The 11,550-nt window shown below is 47.2% G+C and overlaps 1 protein-coding gene across 1 annotated transcript in view; it reads left to right on the top strand.

Moving 5' to 3' along the window:
• Nucleotides 1–10,759: 10,759 nt before the first annotated feature.
• LOC144109625 (phospholipid-transporting ATPase ABCA3-like) overlaps nucleotides 10,760–11,550 on the top strand; it is a 93,732-nt gene continuing 92,941 nt past the window's right edge. The window contains exon 1 of the mRNA XM_077642443.1: nucleotides 10,760–11,219. Within this exon, the coding sequence (XP_077498569.1) occupies nucleotides 10,769–11,219 (451 nt within the window). The 5' untranslated portion in view covers nucleotides 10,760–10,768. The remainder of the gene's footprint in view (nucleotides 11,220–11,550) is intronic.

The following is an 11,550-nucleotide window of genomic DNA, read 5'->3' as shown; positions in this document are numbered from 1 at the left end:
GCTGAAAGCAATGCTTTGTAGTCCTAAAAACAAATTTGAACGGGTATTTGTTCCAAAAAAAGGCTCATTTGTCATCTGGATCGTGTACAAACAAAAAGTGTTGGAGTCTTTATGGGGCCTATCTAAAACCTTTCCTGATGGTAAAAAAAAATTAGGCAGTGGCTTTGCTCTGGTTAAGCCTGGATATACAAGCGAAAAGCTTCAGTTATGCTTGGTTTGACGTCATGGGTATGCTTCGTAGCTTAGCTGGTATTGTATACACGCCCAAAAGAGTTTGGCTTCAATGTCCAAAGGGAGTGGGTACTCTAACCAAAACTGAAGTTAGCTACCGTTCCGGAAGCTAACTGCACATGACGCACATGTCCAGTAGCGTGCGGCTGCGCCGAAAGGTCAGGCTATCAGGCGACGGAGTCGGCAGCGGCGGTGTCTGCGGCAGCGGCGAGGAGCGACCACCTGCGCGGCGCGTGACGTCACTCGTTTTAGCGCATGCGCATAACTCACCAGTTCGGCTCACGCGAAGCTCGGCTCTGGCCCGCGTAGTAAAGCTTTTCGCTTCAATATTTTCTCCCCCTCGCTCTTGAAGCCAGCCCGTGACAGGGGTCGCTGTCGTTAGCCAACATGAGGAAATACGTGGTCCAAACCAAGACATTCTGAACTATAGACCTGCATGCACAAATTACGGGGTCTTGAGGAGCTTCGCGCGCCAACTTTGTTACCTTTTTTGGTCTTTGAGAGCGCTCGGTTTCCCTGTTCGTTTTCTGTGATCATCATCATCATCGTCTGCTATGAAGTGGGTGCACTCTAAGTATATTTCCTTTGTCTCTCACTGCTCTCTCAAAATGAGCACTGAAAACAGCCATAATGACGACTTTTTCCGCTCTAGGAAACAAGAAAAAACGTCTGCTCTGTTGCGCGCTCCTCGCAACACCGCGCCCAGTATAGAAAAGTGGATGAGGATCATTACATGGATTAATGACAAAAATGTCCTCTCTGAAGTCAAATGATGGAGGGGGCCATTTTCCCAACAGGTATATATAAGCACCACACTGCCCGCAGTGTTTACCCTAGCGGTGAAGTACCTCAGCTAGGACATGCGCGCTGGAGGAGTCGCATATCTGTGCAGGTATGTTCTTCGCTAAGTCTTGGTCCAAACAGCCTTACGCATGTTTTTCTTTTTAACTGCGCAACTAAAAATTAAGGTGAGCTTCGAAATCAACGCGTAGGAGTAAAGAAATAGCATGCCCCACACGAGGCATCAAGAGCAGACAGTAAAACCTACCAGCGTTCAGTAAAACTGGCCATATGCGTCAATTGCTTTGCCTGACGGCTGTTACATAATAAGTTGAGGTTAGGAGCATTGCCAATTTGGATTCCGACATCATATTTTGTTAGAGAAATGAGAGTGAGTGGTCAAAATTTTCGGAGCCCTTCACTGCGGCGTCCGTGACATGCCCGCCGCGGTGGCTCAGTGGTTAGGGCGCTCGGCTACTGATCCGGAGTTCCCGGGTTCGAACCCGACCGCGGCGGCTGCGTTTCGATGGAGGCGAAACGCTAAGGCGCCCGTGTGCTGTGCGATGTCAGTGCACGTTAAAGACCCCCAGGTGATCGAAATTATTCCGGACAGACAGACAGAAAAACCTTATTGAGAAAGTGAATTTTAGACCCAGCTGGGTCCCTGGGCCACTGCGCGGTCCCGCACTGCATCAAGTAGGTAATGCCGGGACATGACGTCGGCAGCCCGAGTCACCGCAGCAAGCTGCGATGTCGGGTCTGCAGACGTGAGCAGGACCTCCCAGTCCTCCCAGCTCGAGATGGCGTGCTATCCCTGCGGGGACAGCACTGCGCCACATTTCCTTTCCCCAAAAACCAATTTTCAATTTTTCCAGTTTTAAACCCCCATAACCAAAAACATAAGCCTAAGAGTGAATGCAGTATTAATGAGAAGTTGGCGAGGAAGTGGGCTCTAGGCATGCCAAAAAACGAAGAATATTTTTGGTTTTCCATGAAAGCTGCTTTGGTGCAACATACTCTTATTTTGAATTTTAACTTTTGTTTTCATTTGTTTCGTTGCTTGATTGGAAGAACATTCGTGCAATTGTCGTCACAGCTTCCGCGGTGGCTCAGTTGTTATGCTGCCCTGCTACTGACCTGAAAGACGTGGGTTCGATTCCGGCCGCCATGGTCACATTTCCATGGAGGCGAAATGCTAGAGGCTCGTGTACTGCGCGATGTCAATGAATGTTATAGAACCCCGGGGGGCGAAATTATCCCGAGCCATCCACTACCGCGTCCCTAACAGCCTGATTCATTTTGAGCATTAAACCCCATAACACGATAATGCTTATTTTCGCCACAAACCGCTTACAGTACTCATCCATCCCAAAAATGTTTACTTCGTTTCAAGCGCCGCGCGTCGCGAATTGCACATTATATGAACAACCACTGCAACTTCGACATTGCCGTCAACACGCTCGATGCATTTGTTCATGTGCAAAACCTGTCCGTTGAATTTCGGGTTTCTATTTTTACCGTCTTTCCCTCGCGTTGTTATTTCATTCAATACGCAGCACAGCGATGAGAAACAATCATGCACACTTTAAGTTAGAATGCGAGTCGGTGTTGTGCTGTATCTGTTTTTGTTAACCAATGTCCAAAAGTGCAATGTTTTTGTTTTGTTTTTTTAGATTAGTTTATTGGTTTGCGTCTATTGAAAACTAAAAGGGCCGCCGCGGTGGCCGAGTGGTTATGGCGCTCGGCTGCTGGCTCGAAAGACGCGGGCTCGATCCCGGCCGCGGCGGTCGAATTCTGATGGAGGCGAAATTCTAGAGGCCCGTGTACTGTGCGATGTCAGTGAACTTTAAAGAACCCCAGGTGGTCGAAATTATCCGGAGCCCTTCACTACGGCGTCCCTCGTAGCCTGAGTCGCTTTGGGACGTTAAACGCGGTGGTCAAGTTTGTCACAAGGTCTATCCGAGATAAAGTGCTCAATGCAGCTAAAAAGACCAAACTGAACACGAGACTGCTTGGTTTTGAAGAACAAGAACCCTTGTTTGTTAATGAGCACCTGTGCGTTGAAAACAAAGTACTACTATCTAAAGCAAAGGAAGCAGCTAAGGACCACAACTGGAAGTTTGTTTGGTTGTCACAAGGAAAAATTTTGATGCGTAGGGCAGACAACTCTACTGTTCTGCACATCACAAGTGAAGGTGACTTGGCCAACGTTGTGTGACTTTTCTTTTTTTCTGTCGTTCAGATCTTAGCATGCCATTTTTCCTGTTTCTTTTGACGTGGCTTTTACGTTTCAACAAGTTGACGATTTGATGCGTGATAAAAGCTTTTCAATTTTGCATTGTAACGTGCGCAGCATACGAAGTAACCTAAATAACTTGATTGTACACATGGCAAGGTATGAATCCTGTTTTGATGTAATAGCCGTGAGTGAAACGTGGCTTAAGCGTGATGAAGTAGTCTCTTTCCCGGGTTATAAATTTTTATCCCAGCCACGGGATTCACGAGCAAGGGGAGGTGGGGTAGGGATGTTTGTCAGAGATAGTGTCTCCTACCAGCTAATGGGAGTGGCGTCTGTTAGTTTTGACTGCATTGAAACCCTGTTCATAAAACTTCAGGATGGTTTGATGGTTGGTGTGGTTTATCGGACACCAAACACATCGATAACGGAGTTCCTTGAGAAGTTTGAAATGATTCTAACAGAATGTTTTCATGGGCGTCGCTCTAATATTGTCATAATGGGCGATTTCAATTTAGATCTATCACATGGAGTACAGAACAGCTACACTTTCGTTCTCGAATCATTTGCCTTACGTAACCTTATTACAGAACCTACCCACGTAACAAGTACTTCAAGTACTCTAATAGATCACGCCCTCTGTAATATTGTCCCAGGTGTGCTGGCCGGTACATGCGCTGAGGTGGTAGCCGACCATTCACCCATTTTTCTTGTGATAGAAAAAGACCTGCCTCCACAAGCGCAGTTGACGCAGTGTAAAATTCGTAGTAAGATAAACTATGTAGCACTGCGTGAGACATTAGAACAAGCCGACTTCACTACGGCATATGATGAAAACGTCAATACTGAGTGTAAGAACTTTTTAGACATCCTTAAAAATGCCATTGAACAGAGCTCTCTGCCGAACACTAATAAATACAGCCAGCCAACGTGTCCTTGGATGAATACTGAAATATTAGCCGTGTTAAAAGATAAGGACAAATGGTATCGTAAATGGAAGCAGTTGAGATCAAACGAATACTACCTAACCCAGTATAAGCGCTGCAGGAACTTGTCTGTATCTCTTATGAGAAAAAGAAAAAAAGAATATTATTCATCACTGGTGAAACAGGCGCATGGAAATACAAAAAAAATTTGGGATATAGGGAACAACGCAATCGGCCTGCGATCCAGTACGGCAACACTCCCTGAGACAGTTGACGAAGACACAGTAGAATCATTCAATACCTATTTTACCTCTATTGGGCCTACGGTTGCCGCGCAAGTTCATGCTGACGCACCTACGGCGAAGATGCCGGAACGTGTTAACAACAGTTTTGCTTTCCCTGACATAGACATAGAAGTAATCACTGCAGTCGGCAGCCTTTCAGCCGGCAAGGCGGCAGGACCTGATGCAATACCCGTTAGACTGATCAAAAACAACATTGATATACTAGCGATCCATCTACTACACATATTTAACCATTCATTGGCAAACGGAATATATCCTGACGAGCTGAAGGTTGCAAGGGTTGTACCTATTTATAAAGGCGGTGAGCGATCTGATCCGCGAAACTACAGACCAATATCGGTATTAAATGCAATTAATACAGTTTTTGAAAAGGTTCTTTGTAAACGTATACAAAATTTTCTAAATAAATATAACATTATATGTCATAATCAGCATGGCTTCAGGCCCCAAAGGTCAACGTCATCCGCAGTTCTTGTTCTTTCACAACTTATAAATTCTGCACTGCATAATAACAAGCTGGCCATAGTAGTATATTTAGACATATCAAAAGCTTTCGATACGGTTGATCGCACAATACTACAACAGAAATTGGAAACCTACGGTTTAAGAGGGAAAATTCGTGATCTAATTAAAAGCTATTTTACAGGATGGAAACAATATGTTGTCGTGAACAATTTAGCCTCACTACCGCAAAGCATTAATCTAGGTGTGCCTCAGGGCTCCGTGCTTGGGCCGCTATTCTTTTCCCTGTATATTAATGACCTTCCATCAACGCTGAAATATTCGAAAGCTGTAATATATGCTGATGACACTGCACTGCTTTTTACAGGGGAAAATTTAGAGGCACTTAAATGTATAATTAATGAAGAGCTTGGTGAAGTTTCGCAGTGGTTTAAAAGTAATCGGTTAACCCTTAATACTGAGAAAATAAAGTACACCGTGTTTCACTCGCGCAGGAAGAACATGAACTACGAACGTATATCTGTAACTATCGACAACACGACTCTGCTGAGGGTGCCTCAATACAAGTATCTTGGTGTCCTGTTCGCGTCTGATATGCACTGGAAAGAACAAATTAATAATGTTTGCTCCAAATTAGCCTATGGTTGTCATGTTTTACTAAAGGCCAGGGACTGCTTTGATCTTCCAATTCTACGCGTTCTGTATTTCGCCTTTGTGCACAGTCAATTATCTTATTGCCTGGAAGCGTGGGGTGGTACATATAAAACATACCTAGATCCTGTTTCTCGCCTTCAAAAACGAGCTATTCGTATGATAACTTATTCAAATAATACACACCCCAGCAGGCCACTCTTTCAGCAGCTTCGTATCTTACCCCTATCAATGGCATATAAACTGAAGGTAGCTGAAATAGTAAACAATGTAATAAAATCTAACAACCCCCTGCCCCTTAGTTTATTTAGATTACCAATGAAACAAACAAGAGCTGCAACTAACAATCTATTTAATTTACCACCTTGTTACAATATGTACTGCCGGAGACTCCTAGAATACAGTGGAGCCCATGTGTGGAATGAAATCCCGAATGAAGTTAAAGAAAAAAATAACTTTTCAGCATCTTTAAAACACTATTTAATTTCCATGGAAATGTAGGAATCAATTGTGTGTGTTAATCTTGAAGTTTTTTATTTTACACGGTCTGCGGTAGTATCGTGCTTGTGTTGTATTTGGACCCCTCACTAGCCGTAAAGGCTATGGGTCCAACCAACAGTTTGTGTACTGTTTCTGAGAATAAAGTGATACGAAGGAAAAAAAAAATAAACTACTGAAAACTAAAAAAGGCTGCCAGAACTGCTCACCTTATCAGGGAACAACGCTTAGCAGGGATTTTTCATTTATTATGATTTACGTAAAACAACTGATGAAATTTCGCATTCCCATGACGTGTTGTAGCTACGCCAAGAAATGTGTGGATTCCATGGCACGTCGCTCAGTGCACCCAGCGAATCCGGTTGGCAGCCACTGCCGATCACGTGTAGCCACCATACCTTATGTACTTGGCATAAGTGAAACGCTGGGACGTGCCCTGCGTACGTACGGCGTGTTGGTTGCACACGTTCTTGGTGCACGTGGGCTGGTGAACGTGAAGAGGAAACTCAGAAGGAAAATTTCCGTGCAGCGTATACAAGAAACCCTGCGCTGTGTGCGACCATGTTTGCATAGGCGAGAGTGGGAAATTTGAAAGGCGTTTGAAAGAACGCGTGAGGGACGTGGCAAACGAGGTCGTTTCCAACGCACTTGAGGGGCATGGCGTATCGGCAATACATGATAGCTCTTGGGAAGAGGCTTCCGTCATCACCAAGGAACGGAACGAGCTTTCACGCCAATATTACGAGTCGCTGAAGATACAAACCGCAGACGAAAACACCTAATCGCAACGGCGGCAATCTGCCGCCAACGCATGCGAGGTGATCCGGACGATTATCCCGATGTACTTAAGCGTCCCTCGCTTCTCAAGCTTACAGTGAACAAGGCTTCCGTGGGGAAGCTGAAACGTCCGGCTTTTTCCTTTTATGATGAAATGTTCGCATTCCCTGCTCTTGGAAATGATATCAGCACTTTTCCGACCACTCGTATTCAATAACGGCAAGAGCTTAGCATACAATTCCTGTTCGACAAAACTGTTTTGTTTTTTGAGCTTTTTGCACTTTTTCTTTCCTTCTCCATCGCACGCTAGTTTAAAGAAATTTTGATGTCAGATGTGGGGCTACGATTCAACTGCTATAATCTACTTCTGTGTAAGATAGGCAGGGTTTAGGTGAGCACACAGTCCGCTACTCTGAGCCCGAGTGAAGTATGACGCTTCGAGTGACGCCGCTCCGAGAAAGTTGGCTCTCTTCGTCGCAATTAACTAAACTTACTGGCTTACAATTCATTTATAAGACCGACTTGAATACGAGAGCGTGTCGTGGGATTCGCTTACTAAAGGGACATCGAGGACTAATAGAAGTTTCCTGGGTATAAAGGGTAGCGTGCTGTAATCACAAAGAGACCACTCTTACCCAAACCTGATCTCCTTCGAGCTATAAAAGACCAAGGAACAAAATACAAGTGTCACCATCAACGCTAGTCTCACACGTGAAATCCGCACAAAAACACCGATTTTATGGGCGCAGATCTCAGACGCAAAGCTACTCCGTCATTCCCTGCAAAACGGGGGCAAATTGCCCTGTTCGATAAGGGCATTATGAGTACTAATTGAACGCCGGCAAGATTCACAAATCCTATTTTTCCGGCGATAAACGCATCTTTTGCTGGAAGAAAAGACGTCATCATATCCATGAAGAGACAAAGAATCGATTTGAAGGCCTTCCCTTACAGGGATTGGGGTCCACTTGCCATGATGTCGTCTGACGAGTGACACACCCACAGTTGGGAATAGAGACATGGGTTTATTCTAGACCAAACCAACTCTTTCAATCGGGCACAACATGGAACATGGCGGCGCAGCAGGGCATGTGGTCAGGGCTCTCGCCAGCGCAATGCTATGACTGGCCAAATGTTTAGGGGGATCCCCCAAGGTGGAGTAAATTTGTAAAAAGGGAGTAATCACTCATTGGCACGCACCCAAGCGCAGCCACACGGCTACAACAAAAAGGACGTTATCGCCTGAACACGATAAAATAAAAACACTGAGGTGCAAATGGGATAAAGCGGCACGTGTAAGGGCTCGAAGAGGTAGAAAAAACCTGTCTGCTTGCCTAGTCGCTCAAATTTTTTATACCATCCCGCATACAATTTGCAAACCTGGTTGTCACCGCCTGGTCATGGCCAATCCCCCTTGTGGTTTATTTGGGGTTTAGTGTCCCAAAGCGACACCAGCTATGAGGGACGCCGTAGGGAAGGGCTCCGTTAATTTCGACCAACTGGGGTTCTTTAGCGTGCGCTGACATCGCACAGCACACGGGCCCCTAGCATTTCGCCTACATCGAAATGTGACCGTCGCGGCCGGGATTGAAGCTGCGTCTTTCGGGTCAGCAGCCTAGCACCATAACCACTTAGCCACACCCAGGCGGCTTGTGGGTATGTGCCCCCCCCCCCCTCCCCCGTTGTGGGTATGTGCTATTTTATGAGGCCAACAGCAAAAAAAGCCACCGCTCACGCCAAACAGCTATTCCATTTGCGGAGATGTCGCTTCCATGTTCTGTCTTCATCCTAGTAAGGTGCCGATCCGTTGTCTGTGCACCTTGTGACGGCTCGTAGTACGGCTGGCCGCCGACGGCTTGACCGCGCCCCAGCAGCGCTCCCGCCGGTATCCCATTGCACGCTCTGCTTTCGTCGTCCTTATCAAGAGAATGCCGCTGCCCCAACTCGCGACTAACAGATGGCTCATGCGCAGTTGTTGCATGGTTGCGCGGCCCCGTGCACGCATCTATGACGGGAAGAGAGCGCGGTCAGGTTGAATAGTTAAGAAGGGGGCCGTAGAACCTTGCGCGATCGAGATAAACCGCCGAAGGGCCTGCAACTCTCCGACTAATCTCAGTGGGAGGCCGCGCTGCTCAGCTCGGACCCTGGAGTTCAACTCCAGGTTAGGAGGATCAAGGGCGAGGTCGCCGAACGGTATCGCCGCTCGGGCCAGGAAGGGGCCCACCATTCCGGAGCCATTCACTACGGCGTCTCTCATAGCCTGAGTCGCTTTGGGACATTAAACCCCCATGAAACAAACCAAACCAAGGGGCCCACCCTAGAGATGGAAGGACTACCCCTCTTTGTGACCTCAAACCTTCTGAAAATAAAATCGCTTTTTCTCTCTCGCTCACCCCCAAATTTTTACTTACAATAATAACAGGATGACTCGTTCTCATTGTACGCTTCCAAGACAAACTTTCACTTCAGATGGGGCTAAAACGAAATCAGTTCGTGTAATTTTCAACCGCTATCAACGACATGTTTCGCTACCTGAACAACTGGCCACGAGCAATGTTCCAACTTTAGAAAAAGAAAAGCGTTTATTAATCACGCTAAAGTTTTTGTCACTCTAACATCAGCAGTTTGATACCATCTGTAACGGGTACACGCTCCAATATATAACTTGGGACACAGACCATAAAAAGGCCATGTAAAAATGTTTTATCGCGTCAGTAATCAGGCTACCAAACGAATATTTTGTCTTACCTAAGCACTTTTCCATTAAGGGATGCCTGTGCGTCGCCATACTGTTCGCTGGGCCGTTGTGTTCACCTGACGTAAGCAGGCTGAGTGGTTTAGAGGGCTATTTGGATGATGATGACAGTGAATTTTATGACGCAAGGGTATCTGCGGCCAAAGAGCGCGATGGCACAAGGTATTTTCGTTTTGCTCAAGGTGGGGTAAAATACCCATTTCCCAAGCATTTCACTCTGAGTAAGCTGAGCACCACGCCACGGGAAGCTTGCACCCATTGTATCTCCATTGGATACCCGGCGGCACTGGGGATCCCAGGCCGACTCCCAGGCCCGTTTGACGGAACAAATAGTCTAAACCTTTCGTTGGATTTGGGGAAAGTAAAGGCGCATAACTAGCTCCCTCGGTCAGTGGACACCTCAATTGCGCTGTGAGGTACGTGGCAGTGGTGTCGACCTAACGCTTTACACCGCTGCCGTTCTATCTCCTAAGTTGCTTCTACTAGATAATCCGGAGTTCCCGGGTTCGAACCCGGCCACGGCGGCTGCGTTTTTATGGAGGCAAAACGCTAAGACGCCCGTGTGCTATGCGATGTCAGTGCACAATAAGATCCCCAGGTGGTCGAAACTATTCCGGAGCCCTCCACTACGGCGCCTATTACTTCCTTTCTTCTTTCACTCCCTCCTTTATCCCTTCCCTTACGGCGCGGTTCAGGTGTCGAACGATATAAGAGGCAGATACTGCGCTATTTCCTTTCCCCATAAACCAATTATTATTATTATTCTACTAGATGGCTTGTACAAATCTATTACAGCCTCCGCTGTAAAAAGTAAAGAGCACAGTAAGAGGTCGCTATGGCGCCTATTACTTCCTTTCTTCTTTCACTCCCTCCTTTATCCCTTCCCTTACGGCGCGGTTCAGGTGTCGAACGATATAAGAGGCAGATACTGCGCTATTTCCTTTCCCCATAAACCAATTATTATTATTATTCTACTAGATGGTTTGTACAAAGCTATTACAGCTTTCCCTGTAAAAAGTAAAGAGCACAGTAAAAGGTCGCTATGGCTTGGGCTCGATTCCAGACGAAGAGAAAGTGCATGCAACGTCACGAGCTGCAAACGGAAGAAGAAGAAGATCCTGTACGGGCGTCCCACCGATCTCCTGACATGCCTCTGCAAACCGCCGCCGTTGTTTGGCGCTCCTTGGCCATCCAGTGCATCAAGCGCCACTACATCCACTCCTTCTTGGAACTCCTCGGCGTGGTGCTTCTGTCCCTGGCGACCGTGACCACAAACTTCGCCAGCGACCCGACCATCGAGCCGGGCCAGAGGCAACTGGTCGGCGCCATGACAGCCTGGCGTGCCCACAGAGGCCGCGACGCGTGGCAAAGACCGGAGCGTCCGGAGCCTGGCGACGACTACTCGGACCGGCCCAGGTGGCCCTCTCCGCTGTCGCCCGAAGGCACGGACGATGTCCTTGGCGACGACCAGCGGCACCAGGTGCCGCGAAACCCGACAGCCGCGACCGGAGGCGATGCCAATGATACCCAGGTGGTGCACTTTGGGCCGGCGATTTCCAAGTACGAGAACCTCATCGCCTCTGCTTTTCCGGAGAGGGGTACGTGCCACCGTTTTTGTGTGCCTTTACATGGCGGTGTAGACCAATGGCTGGGCTAGTGTAAGCGGCATAATAAGCAATACTTCGGTTTTTATGATCATCAGAGCGCGGCACGGAGAGGCCTTTTGCCTTCTGCCTTCCTACAAGCCGAGAATCATAGCTCCGTTAGTATTGATCAGTAATAAAGATGTTAGGCGGAAAAGAACAACTATAAAGGTTGAAAGACAGGGTCTTGGTTTCTCACTTGAGGCCACCATTTCTGACACCTTATTTATGCTTCCGCTTACCGCAACGCCACCAAAGCGGTTGCACTCGCACGCGGACATCAGCG

Source organism: Amblyomma americanum, chromosome 11 (assembly GCF_052857255.1).
Source record: "Amblyomma americanum isolate KBUSLIRL-KWMA chromosome 11, ASM5285725v1, whole genome shotgun sequence".
In the NCBI taxonomy this organism is placed as follows: domain Eukaryota; kingdom Metazoa; phylum Arthropoda; class Arachnida; order Ixodida; family Ixodidae; genus Amblyomma; species Amblyomma americanum.
This window is presented reverse-complemented; position numbering and strand designations above follow the sequence as displayed.